This window comes from Schistocerca piceifrons, chromosome 1 (genome assembly GCF_021461385.2).
Source record: "Schistocerca piceifrons isolate TAMUIC-IGC-003096 chromosome 1, iqSchPice1.1, whole genome shotgun sequence".
Lineage (NCBI taxonomy): Eukaryota > Metazoa > Arthropoda > Insecta > Orthoptera > Acrididae > Schistocerca > Schistocerca piceifrons.
In genome coordinates, this window is record NC_060138.1 from 301,013,369 (window position 1) to 301,038,895 (window position 25,527).

The window sequence follows — 25,527 nt, forward strand, 5'->3', positions numbered from 1 at the left end:
TGGGCAGGTAGGTAGCAGGGTCATTTCTGCACCAGTTGGGAGCATGTGAGCAGTGTTGCAATGATTTGGATACTGTGGGGCAATGTTGGAGCAGCCTAGCCTCTGGCATCAGCTATTTTATACATCATTAACTGCAGGTTGTCTAATGCCATGTTGTGAGCACTATTAATATCTTTGTCTGTGTGCGTTTTTACATAATTCATATGGACTGTCTTTGATAAAGGGAGCTGCATTCAACTGTTTGTTTCCTTTACATTAAAAATGAAGAATCACACTCCCCACAAATGTATAACAACTTAAAATGAATTTCTGTTGCTGAAACGCCATTCAAAACTAGTAATTTTTTGATAGCATTATTTCAGTTTAGCCATTTGAACATACAGCTGTATAAACAAAACTATTTTGTAATTAAAGTCAACATTTAATTTACAGTTTTGCTCAACTTCTGCTTACATAGCAAAAACAAAATTTCTCTGGTATCAACACCAGCTGTGAGCCTGGCTAGTAATTTTCCGCTTAATCCTAATATATACTATTCAACGAAGCTTTTCCCTTTCGTTTCCAGTTACTTCTGCAGATGAATCTGTCAGCTAGTAAACATTGCTGTTCTGTACACTTTTACTATACAAATACACTGCTCAGGTCAATTTGATCTGTAATGAAAGTACTGCAAAACGCTTTTTCATACAGTTGTTGACACTGTCACATTTCTAAGTGGTGTTAAAAATAATTGTAATAAGCTTCTACCCACTTCATATACTACAAATTGCAATAAGTTTATCAGTACATAGTCTTTTTTTCTCTAGTGGATTTCTTATCAAACCGTAGAAACGCGGTCTTTTACAGAATGTTTCCTTGGACATGGTTGCCTGAAATATGTTCTGCTCAGAATCCTAATCCCACAAAGTTTTTGTAGATTTCCCCATGTGACTGATGTACTGTGTGTCAGCAAGGACTAAGAGTCCTACGTATGTGTGAAAAATGGAACCATCGATGTTTGACCACTGTTGTCCACAAATTTGCTGCCCCTCAATATTTGACATCACTATTATTTTATTTTGAAGCACTGTAAAAATACTATTTGAAATTGTGGTTGCATATTATTGGTTGTATATCTGGAAACTCCAGGGTATTATTGATGCCATTCAAAGCTAATAGGCGGTCATGTTGTGCTAGTAGGTGTAAGGGTTATTCTGTACCCTCGTTTTTTACACAGAAAATACTGAACACTATTTTGTAGAGGCTACGGACTGTCATTAGAACATTTGTTTTCAGATGTGTAGCTGACATGGTCTTCAAACTCTGAAGGTTTCCTCCACCTGTTGAGGAATTTACTAAGTCTTCCAATTCAATATCAGTCAATGATCCAGCTGCCATGGTGTCACAATTCGAACTGAGCAGCAGAAATATTATGATTCAAATAACTGAGAAGCACTAAGCAATATCTTGGAGAAAGCAAGAAACAAGCCCATTGTTGTAAATGCAGAGGCATTGTTGACTGTTGGGTACATGTTGTAATGATAAAGTTCATTATTATGATAAAGTGTAACAGAAAACTACGAAATATTTTATATTAGAGTAATCATACTTATGTTGGGTCATTATGATTTATGACTCACCTACTTAAAATATTTTAAAAGATCTTTACACACACATTTCTCATGCTTTTTCAGACAAAAGTAACCAAATTTCATAAAGCTGCTTTAGTATTTAAATAATGAGAACTGAAATTTACAACCAATTTGGATAACAGAGCCAAACAGTACAGCAGGGTTAAAGGTTATAGCCTATTTTCTCCCACTCTAGAAAGCATTGGGGTGTTCAAAATGAGGCAATGCTTTTTTTACCATCATCATACAAAATAGTAATTTTAAGATGCTGAAAACTGTACAGTTTAAAATTGTATGGTTGGTGGTGATTTAACTATTCTAAATGATATGTAGTTATGAGATAAATGAAAAGGTACTGTTGAGATAAACTGATATTTATCAGAAGAAAAAGAAATTAAAGTAGCAGCCAGATGCCTTTTACAGTGCCATATTTCTGTTCCCCAGATCATAACAAAGCATTTAGAAACTTCTACTGCATGACCAAAGAACAAATTTAAACTCCGCAAGCAAATAGCCCGTTTCATTCTTTCTTTTTTATTAGTGCCATAATAACACACTGAATAATATAATAATAATACACTGATACACAAAATTCATTTTAAGCTTTATTAAAAATAAAACAATAATACATGAAATGGAAAGCCTTCACTGTGATGGGTATTAAATACCATGATGCACACCACATGAAGCGTTTTCTGGAAGTACACTCATACCATCTCCATTGTGATAAGGAGAAATACTATTTGCTGAAATTTATGTTCATGGAGCCTCAATGTGAAGTATTCAAAGCCTCTTTCACATCAATAAATTGTTCACTACATTTAAGACAATTTTTTGCATCACTTCAAGTGTGTGTTGTTTGGCATCATGGAAGGAGAAATACTGAATGTGAGTGTTATCATCCTATTTACCCTCTTGCTTTGCATGTTTTCAAGTCTTCAGCAAAGATTTTAAGCTTCATTGGTAGCCATGTGACTTGTGACGCCCAGGCAGCGAGAGATAAATTGCTATTTTTCATCATTTCCTTCGAAGTTCTTCAAATGTACACCATGATCTCCATTATTTACTTTGGGAGAATACTATAATTACCAGAAACATTTTTTTAATATGTGGCATGTTGACAAATGTTATCAGGTTAACTTCCCCATTCAAACAGAGGAGTTTTCATTAATTCTATGGGAGTATAACAAATCATCTTCCATCACTTTTGACTCTCGTGTTCTGAAACAGAAGAAAAATGAGAATAGACCTACAAAAACAAACACGCAGGGAAGCGTGAAATTTTGTGTGAACATTCACACATTCCAATAAGCATTGGTAAAGCATTATTTCTGACAAGGTAATACTTACAGAGATATAGCCATTTGTTTGTCCCTGTAGTGCAACTTTCAATAATACGCCACTGAGTTGAGAGAGAAACTGGGCCATATTGTACAACTACTTTTGGTCTTTTAAGTGAAATAATAATAAAAAAAGATTTCCTGAGCAATTTTCATCCAGATAATTTGAAGCGAAGTTGATAGCAAATATAGCTGCTTGAGAAAATGTACAGTTTGCCTTTGTATATCTGTAGAAGTAATTGCAAGATAACGTGAAATTTTTCATTTATTAAGTTACGAATGAAAGGTCATAGTTCACAAATTGAGGACAAAGTTGATGATTTTTTTTAAAAATAGCAAAAATGGGTAATCTCAGCTATCTTTTCCAAAAAAGAATTTTCTTCAAACTCTTTTAAACTATTTTCATCAGACAGAACATGTTTTACTCAAAAAACTGGATTTGGCTTTGTAATGCAAACATTTTTTATGTGATATAATTACAATTTAATAAGTTTCAGATTTTTTACTTTGCATGTACTGTGAAACCTTGCTTCTTGCTGAATTTCATGACTCTAGGTCAATGGGAGTAGCCTATAGTTTCTACCAACTGAGTGTGAGAGTACCAAAATATGTGATATAAATGAATGAATATTTTGATTGCATTGACTTACAAGCTTAAATTATTTACATCGCTAAGGGACAATATGTGACATAAATTTGAACTTGATACATCAACCTGTTCCAAAGAAAAATGGGTCTTGAAAGATGGACAGACAGAGGGATAAAAAATTTTTCATGTGATAAATTTTTGGATTTTTTTCCTTTACTTGCACTGTGAAACCTTGCTTTTGCCAAATTTCATGATCCTAGGTCAACACGAAGCACCCAATAGGTTTTGATGAGTGTGTTTTTTAGTGTAAAAATATGTGACATAAATGACCATATCATTTGATTGCATTTACTTAGCTCACAACTCTTATGCCGCCAAGAGTTGGTTGGTTGTTTGGGGGAAGAGACCAAACTGCGAGGTCATCGGTCTCATTGGATTAGGGAAGGATGGGGAAGGAAATCAGCCGTGCCCTTTCAAAGGAACCATCCTGGCATTTGCCTGGAGCGATTTAGGGAAATCGTGGAAAACCTAAATCAGGATGGCCGTGCCGCCAAGGGACAATAGGCCTTAGTGTGTGATGTAAATCTGAACTAAACACACCAAACTGTTCACAAGAAAAAGGTCTTGGCAGGCAGACAAATGGATAAAAAAATGACAAAATATATTGTTGTGTGATATAATTACAAATTATCAATTTTCGGGTTTTACCCTTTACTTTTACAGTAAACCCTAGCTACTTACCAACTACTTACCAAATTTAATGATTCTAAGTCAATGGGAAGCACCCTATAGATCAATGGGAAGCAACCTATAGTTTCTGAGGAGTGGATTTTTTAGTATCAAAATATGTGACATAAACGTCTGTAAATTTTGATTGAAGTTATTTCAAAGCTTAAAATTTTTACACCTCCAAGGGGCCATAGACCTTAATATAGGACATAAATTTGAACACACGTCTACCTGAGAGGAAGGTTTCTTAACAGTGAGTGAGTGAGTCAGTCAGTCAAATGAAAAACAAAGGGATCTGATATAAGAGTTCTGTTTTTACAGACTGTGGCACAGAACCCTAAGAAATGGTAAAGCATGCTCGAAAGATTAAGCAGGGAAAGGCATTCTAGCACCCACTGAAAATCAGCAAGGAAGACAATTATCAGCAGAAGACAGTGGATTGTAAATTGTTTTTGAAGATTATAAATTTAGCAGATCATTCCTTGGAAAAAGGGCGCAAGACATTTAGACTTACAAGCACAAAGACATACATGCAAGAAAGTTTGCTGCTGTGCAATCTATGGGAAATGTATGTGTGCTACTAGAAATGAAATGGGTCACAAAAAGGGTTCTAAAAATTTTGTGACCTTACCAAAATAGAGAGTAACAGTTAGATCAGCTGGAATGCATGCAGTTTGTGATAGTGTGGTTCTCCAGAATGCTAAGCTTATAGTTAACAGAGAAGCAATAAGTGAATATTGTAACAATTTTCCGAACAAGGCAATTTGCTGTTAGGAAAGTAAAGAACGCATGCTGTATAGCTGTCAAATGTGTCCTTGATCAGAAGCTGTATCATCTGCAGTTGCCAGCTATTTCATGGACTGTGATCCATATGATGTTATTGTGTAAAAGCAATGGATCCATTACAAAGACACAGTTTACAAACAAAGCTAATGGCAATGGATGGAGTTAATGAAGAAGTAGCAACAAAACGTTGGTGTCTGTCTTGCTATCAGTACATCGCCAAACGTCAAAGTTTGCATCTTGAAGCCCTTAAATGTGATCTACAGGATAAAAAGCTTATTATCCTTTTTTCTTCTGACAATGCAGTATAGTTTTCCTTGTGATATTGAAATATGCTCACTATTTTTATTTACTTGAATTTAGCATATTTCGTGACAGCACCTTTTCCGTAATTGTTTGTAAGATGATATTTGTCTTTGTGTTGGCTTCAGTCGTCTAGTGAAACTATGATTCCACAATGCTGTTTTGTCGGCTGCAGAAATGACCTGGTTCAATGCGTTTGCCTCATTTTTGGTGCTTCAAATACCATTTCTTCGAATGTGGTTCCTTCTTGATGTTTATACAAAAAAGTAGGAACATAATTCATTTTTCCTGTTCACTTGTAAATTATTATAATGGTGACCTGCACATTGTTCCACTGTCACAAACACCGAGAGTTCACTGCCGACTGACTACAGTCAAAGACGACTCCAGGGTCAAAGACATTTTACACAACACACAAGCTTCCACTTGTAACCAGTCTCTTTGATATTCTTCGTCACATCTACTAATATTACTCAATATGCTGTCACTCTCAAACATATAAGCAAATTAGCATAAAATAAGGCAAATTACAATTTACAAAAAAAATATTCTGACAAAAATATAAGAAAACATTTACAACTTCCCTCATTAGATTTGGTATCGACAAATCCGGTAGAAAGTAACACATCTCCCAGATCCATTACAATATGCAACATCAAATTTATGAAACCTCTAAAAAATTAAAGTCACATGGAGGCTTTGAGTAAAAATAAGCTTAGGAGCCTACAAGAGATCTCTTCTAGCTCTGGGCTGGGACACTCAAGGAAATGTATCATCAGTCATGGGACCCTGTGGAAACAAACCCTTATCAGGCTAGGATCCTGTGGCAAAGAAACTCACCCATGGCTGCTGTTGCACAGCTACCGAACCTGGTCTTCTTGTGATGGGGATGCTGATCTTCCCACTTTAAAACAAACCAACAGCGGTTAAGCAACCCTGGTCCATAGCAAAACATTTACACAATTTTTCATCAGTACACTTATGTTCCACATAAACTGCAAACACAAAATATGCTGTACTTTAAACCAGAATTGCCGGCCGAAGTGGCTGTGCGGTTAAAGGCGCTGCAGTCTGGAACCGCAAGACCGCTACGGTCGCAGGTTCGAATCCTGCCTCGGGCATGGATGTTTGTGATGTCCTTAGGTTAGTTAGGTTTAACTAGTTCTAAGTTCTAGGGGACTAATGACCTCAGCAGTTGAGTCCCGTAGTGCTCAGAGCCATTTTTTTTTAAACCAGAATTAAAATAGTGTATCAATAAAGTCTGTGACGAAAGCTTGTGACCAAGCTATAGGCCTGAATGCACATGGACTGCAGCCTTTCTTCGCCATGCCACTGGGAGCGAGAGGGTGGTGGGCCTGTTGGCCCTGCCATCTTTCACCCCCAGAAAAGATGCCCGGTGCTTGTCTGACAGCAGGAAGAGTGAAGTTGGCCCCATTCCAGAAGGACTGGAATGAGGACAAATCCACCTGCCTATTCATGCCTGAACCAAGGACCTCCAAGTTTGGAGTCTAGTGCTCTACCAACTTAAGCACCATGGCTCCAAGTACATTAGTAGCACTATATGCATTCAAAATTCTCATTAACATGACTCATTTAACGAAAGAAAAGGGGGGCCACAGGCATACTGCTATGAACTTCACCAAAATTTACACATTGTGGTAATGGTGTAAAACTGAAGGCAGTTTACAGGATTTGTGTTGTAGCTGTTCTGCAACAGTTTTACAACAATGATCTCCAGTGCCTTGTTAATGTAAATTTAAATTTTGAACCTTAAAACTAGTTTAATTCTGTAGATATTACAGCATAAAAACTGGATGAAATATCTCATGATAAGTGATAACATAATACAGCCCTTTTCCCTTTTCTTTGTAGTTTTTCAAGTTGTTCTGACTTTAGATCATATTGTCTTCATTAGGAATTTTGATATTACCTTCTCTAGGGTATACTAAACAATTGTAAAACATAATAAAAAGGAGGTCAGATTTAATTTGAGTGCCAGCACAATATGAACACAATTTCGCTTTGCTCCCAGTTTGTCACTCATTTTTAGTGCCTCATATGCTTACATTGCAAAATGAAACCTGCTGTTTTAGGTTGTTTGGTACATGGTTTTGCTAATAAAAATAATGTAAAAGAGTTTGTAGAAAATACTTTCAGTAGAAGTGGGCTACAAATACCTGTTTTTGCCATGTTTGCAAAAATCATTACCTTTGCCCTCAATATGTCAACAACTGGGAAACAGTAGCATAACACAATTTACTTTGTAGACCTTCTGTTGGTAAACAAGAAGTTTCAGTTTTCTTCTGCAGTTACTACAGGAGATTTAATTTTGTATTTTTTCCAAGCAGCTATTTTGATGGCCAACTACTGTTTATTATACATACGAAAATTGATCACCAAATATTTTCTTATTATTTAAGAGAGCACAAAGATTTGTACAAAATGGCCTAGTTTTGTTTCTTTACAGAAAATATTGGCCAAGATAATGTCTCAAAGTTGTCAAAAAGCTGAAGCTGTGCTGTATGGTCAAACAAATGACTCTAAACAAAGTATCTCAAATACATTTTTACTTTATGCAAGAATCAATTTTCCTGCTATTTTACCGCTAGAGCAGCTTTTTTGTACACAATTATTTTTACACGTACAGAAAAAAGGTTATAACAGACAACTGATGTTTTACTAAGAATGGGAGGGTGCATATAATACATAAGTATCATTAACTTGATTTGTGACAATATTCTGGCAAAATTATACAATTTAGGCAATGAAAATAATAAACATAACAATTCAGGATCAGTTTTCCTTACCATCATTTTGCAATAGTTCTCAGTTTCTTTACAAATTGCCATATATCATCAGCTAATAATTGTGGCTCCTCAAAAGCGAGAAAATGTCCTCCAGCTTTCATGTGAGAAAAATGGATCAAGTTGACGTACTTGTCATTAAGTAGTGATTCAGGCAAATACATAAGTTCATTGGGAGCATTTGTGCATCCACTGGGGACAGCTGTTGGTATGCTGCAAACAGAAGACAAATGGTCATGAATGTTATTTTTTTTTTCAAGTGTAATAAACACAAAATAAATTCTGAGGCATACAGTTTTCAGGCTATGTATATATTTTATTCCTAGCTTTCAGACCATTGATAGATACAGGCAGGTAACTCAAGAGTCTTGGTTCAGAGGGACCATATCACAGCAGGTGGGTCACAGTCAAACTGTGGTACGAGTTATTTACCCCTGCTTTTCAACATTCTTGAATCAACCACTATTCTGTTCCCAAAGAAGGAACATAGAATTTCCTAAAGCTAGGAGTAATATTTACTACTTTTGGATGTGTCTCTTGACAATATCTGAAACTTCATTTCCTGAGGTAAATTTCATTTGCTGAAGATGCATTTCATTTCCTGAAAGTAAAAACTAGTCAGCCATTAAGATTCCTTGTAATTAAAAAATCAACACAAAAAGGTACTGTGAACCAAACTAACACACTTTTCAGTTAATATTAATGTCTTGCAAAGATGTAATTTCAAGTAGTGTCCTACTAGATCTCTGCTTCGACAAATATTGAAGAGTTCTTGAATGAATAGCTCTTGCATTAGGTCAGAATAAATTACAAAAATGTGGAAAACAAAAATCAGTATTGTCTCAATAAACTGAGGCCATCTCCAACTGAATAGTAGCACTCTTATTGCACTGCATCATTTACTGTGACAAAATGTGTACAGTCACACAACAACTAGATCAAAGAATGCACTGTAGTCCAGTGTGCCCACTGGAGTGTTTAACAAACAATATGCATTGATATCAAGTGGGATAAGATTACACTTAAGACACACAGATGAAAAGGACTTACAGCACACTACTGGTGAATTTAGTACTACAAGAGTAAGGAAACAGGCAAGAATAAAATGAAACATTATGGCTGCTAGTGATTCAATTAACACACCACTTGGAATTATGTATAATTCTGCAAGCACTTCAAATAACACAATTAATACAGTTGTACATTTGCTGTTGCAACTATTTCACAGTGTAACAACAATCTCTCAAATTATGGCAGACATCTTCCTACCCATGATTCACTTGTTTGCCTTGTTAACTCTCACCCATGAGAGGAGGTGCTATATTCAAAATGGTGCACTGTTATTTGCAAGGAACAAAGTTCACATTTCATCAATAAATCCGCAATTTTCACACCAAAATAAGATACACCACATGTTGAAAAACACAATGAAAGTACAATATTTACAAGCAACAAAGTTATCACTTGTGTGTCTGATATGTTACTGAATACTTTGAATTCCCTGAAAGGCACATACAAATTACATTTGGTGCACTGTGTTCTTGTACTTTGTGTACAACCGGTTTTTAGAATGAGATTTTCACTCTGCAGCAGAGAGTGCACTGATATCAAGCGTCCTGGCAGATTAAAACTGTGTTGCAGACCAAGACTCGAACTTGGGAGCTTTGCCTTTGGCAGGCAAGTGCTCTACCCACGCATGACTCACGACCTATCCTCACAGCTTTACTTCTGCCAGTACCTTGTGTCCTACCTTCCAAACTTCACAAAATCTCTACTGCACAACTTGCACAACTAGCACTCTGGCACACAGTTTTAATCTCCCAGGAAGTTTCATATCAGCACACACACTGCTGCGGAGTGAAAATCTCATTCTGAAAACATCACCCAGGCAGTGGCACAGCCATGTCTCTGGATATCCTTTCTTCCAGGAGTGTTAGTTCTGCAAGTTTCGCAGGAGAGCTTCTGTGAAGTTTGGAAGGTAGGAGATGAGATACTGGCGGAAGTAAAGCTGTGAGGGTGGGTCATGAGTTGTGCTTGGGCAGCTCAGATGGTACAGCACGAAAGGCAAAGCTCCCAAGTTCGAGTTTCGGTCTGGCACATACTTTTAGTCTGCCTGGAACTTTCAATTTGTTTTTCTACAGCGTCTTGCAAACACCAAATGATCAGCTTTGGGCCAGTGTGAATGTTGATCGAGATTTCTGTCTAAACGAGGTGGAGCGGCAGGTCCGTACTTTATGTCACTAAGTCTGCCAAAGCACAAAGTTACAGCAATGTCAGGGGACTGCTGTATTTATTTTGAGTTTGCTTATTTTTGAAAAATATTTTAAATCACCTGTCTAATTCTAATGCCATTTGAGCTTTGGTGAAAGTTTCACTGTATAATCTTGCTGAGGTTGTGATTGATCCTGTTACCCAATAAATCATTATGTTATCCAGTAATTTTGTAAGAGAGAACTTCTTGGTGAGACCACCATCTGACGACGTTTTCCATGCTGGGTTAGTCCATGTTGAAAACTTTTCCAATATATATGCCGCTAAACCAGCTGGAGAATCCCTCAGAGCAACTCCTGAAATTGTAGAAATATTTTTCAGGAAAAATTCAACAACAACTGTATTTTCTATCATCACGCATAACACAGCAGTATTTTTCCTAATCAAACAATATAACTATCTCAAAATATCAAAAGCTTTCTAAAAATGTTTCACATGTTTATTATTATTATAATTGATTTTGACCCCACTGGAAGTTAGGAAAACTCAGTAGCTCTCTATACAGAAGAGTTGGAGAGTAGTGAGGAAATAAAAATACTCACAGTGAAAAAATAACTGTGCAAGTCCTGCTAGTTGGCCATTGGGCACTGAGCTAATAAGCCAACCCATAAAAAGGACTGGTAATGGAACATCAAGAACATGCTTTCAATAAAAACGGAAATATGGAATATCAAAAACAATTTATGAGAAAGGCTTATTACTTGGTATATTAAAACTTTGGCAACACCTGCAAATCTCAGTATTCTGTGAGAAGAATCCAACGGATATGAAACACATCTAGTTAGCTCTGCAAGGTAGAAGATACCTACAAATGGGAAACTTAGATACAGACAAACACACTGCGTACTACTGTGGACTGGAAGATGGAAATTTCTGAAAGGGAGTAGGTTATATGGTCAGTAAAAGAACAGCTGGGACACTAACTAATTTTCAACCAATTAATGACAGAATAGCTGTTAATCTCATAACAGATAGGTTCACAAATATAACAACAGTTACACCATGTACCCAACGGAGGTAGCCGAAGATTAGAAGAAAGACAGTTTCTATGCAGTACTTGAAGAGGTAATTAGTAAGAAACCAAGAGTCTCAGTCCAGCACACAGTTTTAATCTACCAGAAGGTTTGAGGTTTCATATCAGCACACACTCCGATGCACACGGAAAATTTCATTCTTGAAAGATTACAAATCTTGTAAAAGTTACATTGGAAGGCTCAAAAGGTATCGTGAAAATGGAAGGAGAATATTCCACCACTTTTGTTTTACAGGAAGCAATGGTCGCTCTGAGAACAGCATAAGAGGGAATTAGGATTAATCACTGAAGATCTAGATGACCTAAAAATACTGGTAAGAAAGCTATTTAAAAAAGCAAGGAAAACTGGATTAGAGGTAAGTGACGAGAAGACAAAATTTATGAAAGTAGAAAGAAATTACAAGACAAAAAGGCTGGAGACCCTGTAGATTGATAACTATGAATTTGAAGAAACAGATGAGTTTGAGTGTGTGTGTGTGTGTGTGTGTGTGTGTGTGTGTGTGTGTGTGTGCGCGTGCGTGTGTGTGTGCGCGCGTGTGTGCGTGTGCGCGTGCGCACGCACGCCCGCGCGTGGGGGTGCGGGGGTTTGATTTGTTGATGCACGTAACTTTCAGTTTTGGAAATAGCAAATGGAAATTCTCTTTCATGCTGAGAAGACTTAGACAGAAGTAAAGTAAGGTTGGTTGAAGGCACAGATGCACAGAGTTAGTGGGATGAGCTTAGTGCAAAAGCTATGCTTTTTATTTACTCTTATAAGGAATTTGGCCAGCTGTAAACTATCGTGTGTGACAGAAAATAGTATTCGGAATAAGCTTAATGTAATACAGGAACAGCTATCTGCGATACATAAAGTTGCAGCAGTTATTATAAGATGTCACACTATGGTACTATTGCACAACACATTAGTAAAGTTGAAGCATTAGCACAGTCTATTGTAGATGTTTGTTGTAATGTAAAAGAACAAGATTTGCCAAATAAAAAGTATGATACGCATGATTACTGTATGTCACAATACATGTGTAATTTCATTTTTCATAAATAATCTTTCAATTCTTATGTTGCTTCATAGTATTACATTGGTGCTGTTCAATTATGTTGTTTTGTGTTATTTTTCTTTTATTTATATTCAATACCCTATAAATGAAATACCTGGCCACATGAATTAATAATAGGGATATGAAAGAACTGTTAATTTTGCGTGATTCATGTAATTTTTACAAAAAGACATTACTTTTGAAAAGTTACAATTATTGGGAAAATGTTAATACTGATTATTAGCTGTAAATTATGTGGGGCAATGTTAAAGACTAAAGTAAGTGAGAAAGAAAGATACTTTCAGAGAAACTAAATAATTGATTGACAAAAGATTATATAAATGATCATGCCGATGACTGCAAAAATGGAAATCCTTATATAAAATCATCACTGCAATTATGACAACTTACAATATCAAGTAAATTTTAATGTCACTCTTGCATCAAAATAATTTTGAAATTTTAATTATATCATAAGATCAGCAAAGCAATAAACATGACTGTTACAAGATCATATGAGTGATCATGTCTGTGACTGCACAGGCAGCAGTCAGTTTTTATTATGCGTTTGTTGCAAGGAGAAGTGGGAAGTGAAGAATCAATACAAGATGAATATTGTAAAATTTGGTTGCGACACATTTATTTCTAATCATGTAATCATGTTATGACGCCATGCCATGGCCTCTGGATAGCGTCTTTGACTAGTAATCAAAATGCGATGGGCCCCGGGTTCGAATCCAGCCACTGATTAAATTTTGAGTAAAAATCATCAGCAAAGGCAGCCAAAGACTACCGGCATAAGAAGTCACACTCCCTCAGAGAGAGGTGAGTGAAAAGATAGATTCAGGGCAATCCCTTGCCCTTGGGGTGAGAAACTGCCCCAAAAACACAGAAGAATCAGCAATGATCAACAACATGAGGATGCAGAACCAATGGAAACCATGGCATAAGCACACACAATGTGTATCCACAGCGCATGTGGTCTGTAACTGAAAAGTGTCATGACAATCAGTCCATTGGCAAGAGATTCTGGATTATTCCCTAATTCAGATGTCTAGGAGGAGTCTACCAAGGGGGAGATGACCATGAGAAAAAGATGGTATAATCAATGAAAGGATACCATTCTATGAGATGGAGCACGTCAAAAGTTTGAATGTAGTAGAAGAGAGAAAAAGTATAAAAAGGAAATGCAAAGGCTCAACTAGATATAGTGGGGGCCAATGAAGTGAAACAGAAAGAAAATAATTTCTGGTCAGATGAATACAGGGTAATGCCAACAACTGCAGAAAATAGTATAATAGGAGTAAGAGTTTTTATGAATAGGAAAGTAAGATAGGGAATGAGCTACTGTGAACAGTTCAGTGATAGGGTTCTTCTTGTCAGATTTGACAAAAGCCAACACTGCCAATGATACTTCAGGTACATATGCCAATGTTGAAAGCACAAGATGAAGAAGCAAAGAAAGTATATGAGTATACTGAACGTGTACTTTAGTATGTAAGGGGAGATGAAACTATCAACCATGGGGGACTGGAATGTGATTTTAGGGGAAGGAATAGAAGGAAGGGTCAAGCAAGAATATGGGTTGGGCAATAGGAATAAAAGAGGAGAAAGACCGAGTTCTGCAATAAATTTTAGATGATAATAGCCGATACTCTGGTCAAGACTCACAAGAGGAGGAGGTTTGCTTGGAAAAGAACTGGAGACATGGGAACGTTTCAAATGGATTACATTACAGTGAGCCGGAGATTCCAAAACAAGATACTGGATTGTAAGGCACACACAGGAACCAACATACCCTCAGATCACTATTTAGTAATGATGAAGATCAGACTGAAGTTTAAGATAATTGTGTGGAAGAATTACTGTGGAAAGTAATGAGATACCAAAGTACTGAGGAATGATGAGGTGCATTTGAAGTTCACTATGGATATGGATACTGTGGGAAGGAATACCACAGTAGGCAGTTGGGTTGAAGAAGAGTGAATATCTCTATAGTTATGAATATAATAGAAGGAAACATTCCACGTGGGAAAAAAATATATCTTATAGATAGTCACACATAGGTAAAAGGAAGGTAATCCCTGGGTAACAGAAGGAACACTTCAACTGAGTGACGAAAGGAGCAAGTACAAAAAATGTTTGGGGAAAGACAGGAATATAGCAACAGAAATCACTCAGGAATGAAACAAATAGGAACTATGAGTAGCCAAGGTGACATGGCTGCAGGAGAAATGCGAAGAAACTGAAAAAGAAATGATCATCAGATGGACTGACTCTGCACGACAAAAAGTGAAAACAATCTTAGGTGGATTAAAAGCAAAGATGTTAACATTAAGAATGCATCTAGTATTGTCGACAGTGGTGGACCCCCAAGCCGAACTTGGTAGTGAAGGTGCGGGCACATTCAGGGTATTCGTGTGCTGTGTCTTGTACAGGACACTCAGCAGGTTCAGTTGGCTAGGAAGGCACTGGAGTAGCTGGGTTGGCATCTCCAATGAGAGGGCCAATTCCCCTGTTTTCTGTATTGCTGCCCCCAACTAGAAAAGGTATAATGTGAGGGGCGTGCTGATAATACCCCCCCCCCTCCCCTCCAAACCCACCCCAAGCCCCTGGTGTGGTCTTCCACTCAGCGAGATCAGTGGGGCCACGTGTAGTGGGGAAGACTGCAGGTGAGGAGAGGCTAAGAGGGCTAGGCCCATGTATTGCGCATCATTCACCCTGTAACTACAACCCAAAGAAGGAGCCTCACAGCAGCGGCCTGGCCGCAGCAAGACTAGGCTTCGGAAAGCAAACTCCAGCTGTAGGTGAATCACCGCTGTTTGCCTACCTTAAGGGTGTCATAGTTACTCCCACCAAAGACATCAACTTCCACCCCCATATCTCTTCCTTGGGAACTTCAATGCACACCACCCCCAATGGGGGAGTGCCACTTTGGACAGGTAGAGATCTACTAATTGACAAATTTATGATGGACTTTGATTTGTCTCCCCTTAATGACGGTTCCCCTACCCACTTCAGCGCCACTCATGGCACCTTTCCTGCTATTGATCTTATGATCTCCTCCCCTTGACATGGGAAGGCCATCTCCTCACGACGACAGAGCAGGTCAGGCACATGTGGGCGGCCTGCCTGCACATCCCCTTCGACGGTGTAGCCCTCTCCGAGTCTGCCACCATCCGGGGGCAGCACCAGTGGGTTGCCGACACCAGTCACCTCCTCTTTGGGTACTACTTCATCAATTCCATCCGTGCCTGCCTTGCCTTCCAAGGCGCGGCGCAGTCACAGGTGCGAGGCTGACAACTGATGCCACGTGGGCTGCAGGACCTTCAAGACTGCCAATTAAATCATCCAGGCTTGCGGACAAACGCATGGGTCCTGTGTGAAACGTCGTGATCCTGTTGTGAAGTACCTCGCACGTGGACACATGCAAAGGGGCTTTGATGTCTCGGTGGAGCCCCAGTTTCGAATACTAGAAGGAAACTGGGAGCCTGACATCATCGTGGTCAAAGACGGCCAGGCCTGCAAAGTCAACGCCCAGGGATGGCGACCACCTCTGGCTTGACTAGTGCTACCAGCAGAAGGCGGTGAAGTACAATATGCTGTCTATCAGGTGTGCTGTGCTTGATCTGTGTCCTGGCATTGAGAGCGTCACTTATTCGTCGGCCACCTTGAATTGGAGGGGAATGTAGTCCCACAGTCTGTGAGCAACCTCCTGAAGCCTGGCTTCTAGGTACAGGAGTTCTCCATCATCTCATCTAGGGTGATGATGCTGTGCTGTGCATCGTTCACGATCTTTGAGCAAATGGCGGCACATCGCCCGATGCCCAGGGCTGGCATTGGGTAGAGTGCTTGCTTCTCTCTCCCTTACTCCTGGGGTATGCCACAGGAGCAATACCATCTTTATTCCTATTTTCATGTTCTTCTCTTATTTTGTAAATTTGTTATGTTTATGTTTATCTTTCTATGTAATATATACATTTGAGGTGTGTCACCCCATGTAAGCTCCCACTGCGGTGGGGGTACTGGTGAGGTACTATACACTTGTGTACCATTTTCATTTCATATATTTATGTATTATTCCTTTTGGAATAAAGACGGCTTTAATAGCTTTAATAGACAGTTCAACATAAGGAAGTGGCCTACCTGGTGGGAGGTAGACATTGCAAACAGTGATTTCTGGAGTTGTTTGCACACTAACCACTATTGCATCCAGGTTGGTATGAAGGCGGATCCAGTCACTAATGACGTCGGTGTGAACCAAAGTGCAGACCCTTCCAGATGCTACCCCAGGGTGGTTCTGACAGAATGTCTGCTAACCATGAAATGTTGGAGAGTGGACATCACGGAAGCGCGTTTCTTGAAAAGCAAGACATATGCAGAATAGGTCACAAGGCATTGTACTTCCGGCAGGCAACGATAATATTCATTGCAATTCCACTGGATTATCGTGTGGTGAGAGTCCAGGTGAGACATAAAGAAAGTGAGGGGAGGTCATGTCACTTGGTCGGTGGTCATCTCTGGTGACAATCATAAAAACAGTGTCTGATTCAGGAGGGGGCAACGAAGCTAGCCCCCGCTATCCGTGTAGCCACTTCCTGTGTGTAGTGGACTCCTGACATGTTAAGCGGAACCCGGAAACCCATCACTCGATGGCGCAAGTCAAAGAATCTGCAGCCTACATGGTCACGGAATCGCCTGAGCCTCTGATTCAGGCTCTCCACTGGGCTTTGCACTAAAAGACCACAGTTGGTTCTATCGACAATGCTGCAGATGGTGAGCTCCACCTTAATCTCACAAGCAAGAGTGGCAGTCTTTACCATTTCCACTAGCCGCCTGAAACCAGACACAATCTCCTCCAATCCAAAGCAACACACGTCATTGGTACCAACAGGAGCCATAACCTGCAGCTGGCTGCACCCTGTGCTCTTCATGGCATCCAGAATGACTCCCCTCGGTATGCACACGGAGTGCACACTGGCTTCCTTCCCCTCCTCGGCAACCCTGTTCCTAAGGGGCCCCATTATGCGCCTAATGTTGGAGCTCCCAACTACCAGCAAACCCACCCTCTGTGAATGCCCAGACCTTGCGGACTGAGAAGCTTCGTCTGGAACAGGGTATACAACTGCATCTGGCTTCGAGGCTTCGTTAGTCACAGATAAAGCCAGAAACCTGTTTCTCAAATGAACTGGGGCGGCCTACGATTGGCCCCTCAAAGTTTTGGTGTGGGTAACAAGGAGGGTGAGGAGGGGAAGTAACTGGGGCAAAGACATAGGACAGATTTACAGGGTGAAGTCCATCAAAATTCTTCTGGGCCTCAGAGTAGCTGAGATGGTCAAAGATCTTTATTTCCTGAATTCTTTTTTCCTTCATGTAAACTGAAGACTCCGGTGAGTGGGAAGAATGGAGACCAGAGCAGTTTGCACAGTCAACATGGTGGGATGCAAGGGCTTCCCATGTGAAAGGGGTGGCCGCAGTCGCTACAGATGGGAGTGGCATCACATTGCGAGGACATGTGACCGAACTTGAGGCAATGAAAGTGAAACATGGTAGGTGGAATGTACAGTTTCACGTCACATCTGTGCACCATTACCCTGACCTTCTCGGGCAGGGTATGGCCCTCAAATGCCGTGGTGAAAGTGCCAGTGTCTACACGATGATCCTTAGGGCCTCTCTGGACAAGATGAATGAAATGAATGCCACATCATTCCAGATTAGCCCTAAGTTCATCATCGGACTGGAGGAGAAGGTCCCTATGGAAAATTACACCTTGCGTCTTATCGAATGAATTGTGAGGAGCAATAGTCACAGGCATGTCTCCTAAGACATGAGGGAGGGCTGACTGACTGGCTGAAGTTGTCTTTATAAGGAGAGAACCAGATCTCATCTTGCTTAATGACTCGGCTTCACTGAACTTATCCTCAATATGTTCCACAAAAAAAAGAGGCCTGGTAGCAGCAAAAGTCTCCTCATTGTGACGAAGCAAGCTGGGAAAATTTTTACTTCCCCTCTTGTTTTGTCATCTGCCTCCTTAAAATTCATTTTTTCAATTTTAACTCATTACCATTAACATAAGTGGATAGACTCTTCATTTTCATAAAAGAAAAGTTTGGCCCTCAGTTTTAAGGAATATAAACACCGGATTTAATTTTGTGCTCTGTTTTATGAATGTAATTTATTTTGATTATTACTAGTTAGTATCTTTCATTATAGGACGAAATCAGTAGTTGTCGTAACTTAAATTCTATTGTTGACATATAAACAAGTATAAATTCTGTACCAGTTATAAACATTTGGTAGATGAAATACTAGTAATCTTAAAGTATCTATTTAGCTCTATTCATAAACATGTTAGCAAAGCCAGCCCGTAATTAACTCAAACGTAAGTAATAGTTTTGTCCAAAGTATTGTTTGCATAACAATACCTGTTAATTTCATCATTAAACAAATAATTAGACTTAGTCCTCATAGAAGTAGAAACTGTTAAAAAAGAATGAATTTTTTGATGTATTCAGTAAATTTAATGAGTTTTGTTTTAATTGTAATTCCTGTAAATTTAGCTTCGAACAAAGTGTAGTTTTGGGCCCTATTATTGTGAGGACATATAAGGGCCCGATTTTTGGTCATGAGACAGTCAGTCTACGGCCAAGTTTCAGACAAGGAACCTGTGTTGGTTAGAACGACAACAATGCATCAACTTAACAGTGTAATAAGTGTTACACAATTAGGCCATGTGGAAAAATGACAGTGTTTTCTCTGTATGTACCTTTCTATTTTTCAAGAACTGTGAACTTTGTAGTTAGGCTTTTAGTGCTCATAGATGTTCAACAGTAAACTATTGTAGAAGTATGTGGATGGGTCACCTACAAACTATTAATGAGGGTTATCGAATGTTAAACAATAGTGCACTGGCCATGTAACTGTGTAATATTGGGGGTTGTGAAAAGTGAAAGTAAAAGACAATGAAACGCAACTGTGCCTCTACCAGCGACATTATTTCAAGTAGTGTGTTGTACTTCCACAACCCATTTTTCAGCCACTGTAGCAACGCAGTACGTCGACACAGAGGACAACAAATGAAGAAATAAATAAAGCAGGCAGAAACGCTGCACCGTCAGTGCGTGCTAGTATAGACCAGGAACCATGGAAAGGGTTTTGCTCCAAGCCAGCAGGCCTGGCTCTCCTCCCAGGAGGGATAGCCAAGAAGCGTAAGACCAGGAATGCAGAAACAGGAACTGAGACAGAACTATGTTGAGGAAGAGATGTGGCCGCAGAATAGTGACCAGAGAGTTTAACATGTTTCATGTGCCAAATGTCTGCCCTGGTACCACTCACACTAAATGCCCTGGTACCACTCACACTAAGCAGGGGCTCTCCTTGTGAGCACTGCCCAGCAATAGCAATGATCACCTGGCAGGACAGTGGTTGCCGGGAGTTCTGATGCCCCGAGAAGATGGGCAACCACTCCTAGGCTTGCACAAGGCTTTAACAGTGCAGGTACCAGCAGTGTGATCCCTGTGGTGTCACGGGGCTCAGCCAGATGAGAACATAACAGCCACACCACATGGATTGGCTATAGAGTTGGTGGCCTAGCAAGGAGACTAAAGGGCTGAGGAGGAGGACGAGGGGGGGGGGGGGATGGACAAGGGGGAGAGGAACCCACGCCAAAGACGCTAGGGAGGGAGTCCTTCCCCAACTGGTTCACACTACTTTAGAGATGGAGGTCAACCTTCTAAGGGGACCAAAAAAAGAAAAGCCAAAAAGGAGGAGAAAAGCAACCAACCAAAACCGCAAGGTGAAGCAAAGTCAGAAGGATAGCTGGGCTGACATGAAGAAGAACACCAAAAGAGGGAAAAGAAGGAGCAAAGGGAAAGGGAAAGGGAAAGGGAAAGGGAAAGGGAAAGGGAAAGGGAAAGGGAAAGGGACAGGGAACGAGAAGGGATGATAAAGCAGCCCGGAAAAGAATAAAGGCTGCAATAGCTCAGGGACCTGTGTGCACCACACATATACGCACGAAAGAGCTTTGGCTCCCTGTGGGGGGTGGGGATAAAGATAGGAAATTAAAGAGATGGGACCTTTTATAGCTTGACAGAACCAGAGGTTTCTGACGGTTGCAGATGGAGCATTAGGCAATGGTTGACTAGAACAGGGGGAAGGAATACAGTAGAAGACAAATGGGTAGCTTTAAGAGATGAAATAGTGAAGGCAGCTGAGGTTCAAATAGGTAAAAATCACTGGATAACACAAGAGATATTGAATTTAATTGATGAAAGGAGAAAACATAATAATGGAACAAATGAAGCAGGTGGAAGGGATTACGAACATTTAAAAAATAAGATTGACAGTTAGTGCAAAATGTCTAAGCAGGAATGGCTAGATGACAAATGCAAGGATTTAGAAACATGTTTTACTATGGGAAAGATAAATATTGCCTATGGGAAAATTAAAGAAACCTTTGGGGAAAAGAGAAGTGGCATATGAATATCAAGAGTTCAGATGAAAAACCAGTCCTAAATAAAGAAAGGAAAGCTGAAAGGTGGAAGTAGTATATAAAGTGTCTATACAAGGGAGATGAGCTTGAAAGCAACATTATAGAAAGGGAAGTGGACATAGATGAGATGGGAGATATAATAATGCAAGAAAAATTTGACAGATCTCTGAAGGATCTAAGTCAAAACAAGGTCCTGGGGGTAGATGATATTCCTTCTTACTACTGATAGCCTTGGCAGAGCCAGTCATGACAAAACTCTTTCATCCAGTGTGCAAGATATATCAGACAGGCGAAATACACTTAAAGCTTAAGAAGAATTTAATTATTCCAATTATAAAGAAAGAAATTGCTGACAGGTGTGAATATTACTGAACTATCAGTTTATTAAGCCATGGTTGCAAAATACTAACAGATTCTTTACAGAAGAATGGAAAAACTGGTAGAAGCCAACCTAGGGAAATATCAATTTGGTTTCTGAAAAATGTAGAAACACATGAGGCAATACTGACCTCATGATTTATATTAGAAGATAGGTAAAGGCAAACCTATGTTTACAGCATTTGTAGACTTGGAGAAAGCTTTTGACAATGATGATTGGAATAGTCTCTCTGAAATTCTGCAGGCAGCAGGGGTAAAATACACAGGGTGAAAGGCTATTCACAACTTGGATGGAAACCAGAGGGCAGTTATAACAGTCAAGGGGCATGAAAGGGAAGCAGTGGTTCAGAAGGGAGTGAGATATGGCTGTAACCATTCCCAATGTTATTCAATTTGTCCATTGAACAAACAGTAAAGGAAACAAAAGAAAAAATTGGAGAAGGAATTAAAGTTCAGAGAAAAGAAATAAAAACTTTGAGGTTTGCCAATGATATTGTAATTCTGTCAGACAACAAAGGACTTGGAAGAGAAGTCAAATGCAATGGACATTGCCTTGAAAAGAGAATATAAGATGAACATCAACAAAAGCAGAACAAAGGTACTGGAATGTAGTTGAATGAAATAAGGTGAAGTCATGATAATTAATTTAAGAAATGAGACACTTAAACTAGTAGATGAGTTTTCTTATTTGGGCAGCAAAATAACTGAAGATGGCCGAAGTAGAGATGATGTAAAACGTAGACCAGCAACACCACAAATAGCATTTCTGGAGAAGAGAAACTTGTTAGCGTCAAATATAGACTTAAGTGTTAGGAACTCTTTTCTGAAAATATTTGTCTGGAGTGTAGCCACATATGGAAGTGAAACATGGATGATAAACAATTTAGACAAAAGGGGGATAGAAGTTATCGAAATGTGGTGCTGCAGAAGAATGTTGAAAATTAGATGAGTAGATCATGTAACTAATGAGGAGGTACTGAACAGAAATGGGGAGACAGGAAATTTGTGGCACAAATTGACCAGAAGAAGGGATTGGTTGATAGAAGACATTCTGAGACATCAAGGGATCACCAATTTAGTATTGGAGGGAAGTGTGGTGGTTAAAAATCATAGAGGAAGATCAAAAGATGAACACAGTCAGCTGATTCAGAAGGATGTCAGTTGCAGCAGTTATATGGAGATAAAGAGGCTCACAAAGGATAGAGTAGCATAGAAAGCTACATCAAACCACTCTTTGGACTGAAGACAACAACAACAACAACAACAACAACAACAACAACAACAACAGCAACAATCAAAAGGGAACAATAAGATTGGAGAATATGTTTGAAGTGCTTGGATTAAAAAGGATGTAAGACAAGGATGCATCCTTTTTTCCCTGCTATCCACTCTACATACTGAAGAAACAATACTAGATATAATAGGAAAGTTCAAGAATGGGATTAAAATACAGGGTGAAGGGATATCAATAAGATTTGCTGCTACCTTCAGTGGAAGAGAAGAAAAATTATGGGAATGGAATGAAGAGTCTAGTGAGTACAAAACAGGGATTGAAAATAAACCGGAGAAAGACAAAGGTAATGAGAAGTAGCAGAAATAAGAATAGTGAGAAACTTAACATCAAAATTGTTAGTCACAAAGTGGATGAAGTTAAGGAATTCTGCTACATTGGAAGCAAAATAACCAGTTAATGGATGAAGCAAGGAGGACGCATACTGATATCAAACATAGGTCTTAATTTGAGAAAGAGATTTCTGAGAATGTATGTCTGGAACACAGCATTGTATGGTAGTCAGTCAAGGACAGTTGAAAAACCGGAACAGCACAGAAGCAAAGTGTTGTGGACTGGCAAGACAGCCAATCCACAGTGACAGGTAGCCGAAAGGCACGCGTTTAAACTCACGCAGGATGGTGTGAGGTCTGGAACAGGTCAGGGATATGAGACTAGCAAAAATACTACGTATCTGTTGGAATACTTAACTTTAATACATAATTGGTGAACATCGGTCTGACGGCACATGCATCACAAGATAAATAGCAATTGATAATGGCGCCTTGCTAGGTCGTAGCAAATGACGTAGCTGAAGGCTATGCTAACTATCGTCTCGGCAAATGAGAGCGTAATTTGTCAGTGAACCATCTCTAGCAAAGTCGGCTGTACAACTGGGGTGAGTGCTAGGAAGTCTCTCTAGACCTGCTGTGTGGTGGCGCTCGGTCTGCAATCACTGACAGTGGCGACACGCGGGTCCGACGTATACTACCGGACCGCGGCCGATTTAAAGGCTACCACCTAGCAAGTGTGGTGTCCGGCGGTGACACCACACAAAGTGTTAGAAATGTGGTGTTGCAGAAGAATGTTGAAAGTCAGGTGGACTGATAAGGTAAGGAATGAAGTGGTTCTCCAGAGAATTGGCAAAGAAAGGAGCATACGGAAGACATTCACAAGAACAAGGGACTCGCAACCAACAGTTGCTTCATCAGGAAAGAGGGAAGGAGAGGGAAAGACGAAAGGATGTGGGTTTTAAGGGAGAAGTGCTCTTTTATCCAACAAATCTCATTCATCATAAGGCATTATAACTTGATTGCATTTAGTCCAACAGTGTGAAATCAGAATATATCTGAGATATCTGTCCCATAGAACGGAAATTTTGTGGTAAACCATAGTTTAGAGTGAGCCTAATTCACTTGTTCATTGGGTACAGAACCTAATAGGCACTCTTGTCAGGCTATTGGGCCTGCTTGACATTCAGAAATTTCATTTAATTTTCACCACTCGTGGTACTGATTATTATATCATTTACTTTCATTTCAATTATGTAATCAAGAATGTAAAATAAGTCAACTGGAAACAAAGGAAATTGTGTAATTCCAGTACGAGAAAACATTGGGTGATTTAATGGAATGGTTATCAAGATAGCTACATAAAACAGATCGTCTCCTATAAGAACTGTCACTACAGCTCAAACAATGTTTGTCAAGGCAGCAACACTATGTTTCACGTGCAGGCAGCCTTGTTTCTTGGCCTCTGCAAAGAATTACAATGACTTTTATCATATGCTACAATATTGTTTTAGGTTTGGTACAAGACCATCTGGCTTTGAACTAGGAAATTTAACTACTGCTTCGCAGTATATATTAACTACTGCATCACTGTATATTTATTCCTTAATGATTTTTTTTGAGAATTAGCACATTTTTTTCAAACTAACAGATCATTTTGAGGAATCCATACTAGAACTAAGAATAATCTACATAAAGATTCAAAGTAACTGATTCAGAAAGCTGTCCATTATTAAAGAACATACAACTTGCCAGCAGTCATAAGAGGTTTAGGGAGAAATACATTTTAAGATAAATCTAGGTCTATTGGTGGCCATCTCCTCGTATGACAATTTGTTTCAGTCCTGACAGGTATTGCTGTTGTCAGTGAATAGAGATCCACTTCAACCAGTTTTTGAATGAACATTGTCAAGGGAACTGCATGCATTGGCCATTTGGAGTCGGATACCTACCAAATGCCACTGGTCACAGCAGCACATGAAATGGCACATCTTCAAAGGGTACAACAATACGGAAACTGGGCATCAATAGGTATTAACAACAGTACAACTGTATGTGGTACTAAAAAAATTTTTTTGGACTGGATTGAGACTTTCTTAACAAGGAAAACACATGGTTAGTCACTGGCATAAATAGAAGGAACTTTATGGCAAACAATAATAATAGTAGCCTCAGACTTTTTGCAGATAATGCAGTTATCTATAATGAAGTACCACCTGAATATGCTACCCATATATTCAGTTATATATTGATAAGATTTCACAGTGTTGCAAATATTAGCAACTGGTTTTAAATGTTCAGATATGTAAAATTGTGCACTTCAAAAAATGCAAAAACATAGCATCTGTAGCTACAATATCATTGAGTCGCAACTAGATCAGTTAGCTCACACAAATAACTAGATGTAACAATTTGTGGGGGTATGAAATGAAACCATCACATTTGCTAGTCATATGAAACTGTGAAACAGCAGATTATCTTATGTAATTTGCTTGCTGTTATACAGGGTTATTACAAATGATTGAAGCGATTTCACAGCTCTACAATAACTTTATTATTTGAGATATTTTCACAATGCTTTGCACACACATACAAAAACTCA

At 39.2% G+C, this 25,527-nt stretch overlaps 1 protein-coding gene across 3 annotated transcripts in view; it reads right to left on the minus strand.

Moving 5' to 3' along the window:
* Positions 1–2,202: 2,202 nt before the first annotated feature.
* LOC124799969 (juvenile hormone epoxide hydrolase 1-like) overlaps positions 2,203–25,527 on the minus strand; it is a 53,831-nt gene continuing 30,506 nt past the window's right edge. For all 3 annotated transcript variants that reach the window (XM_047262959.1, XM_047262960.1, XM_047262961.1), the window contains exons 5-7: positions 10,491–10,725; positions 8,162–8,371; positions 2,203–2,831 (exon numbers count right to left, since the gene is read on the minus strand). In XM_047262959.1, coding sequence (XP_047118915.1) covers positions 8,164–8,371; positions 10,491–10,725 — 443 coding nt within the window. In that variant the 3' untranslated portion in view covers positions 2,203–2,831; positions 8,162–8,163. The remainder of the gene's footprint in view (positions 2,832–8,161; positions 8,372–10,490; positions 10,726–25,527) is intronic.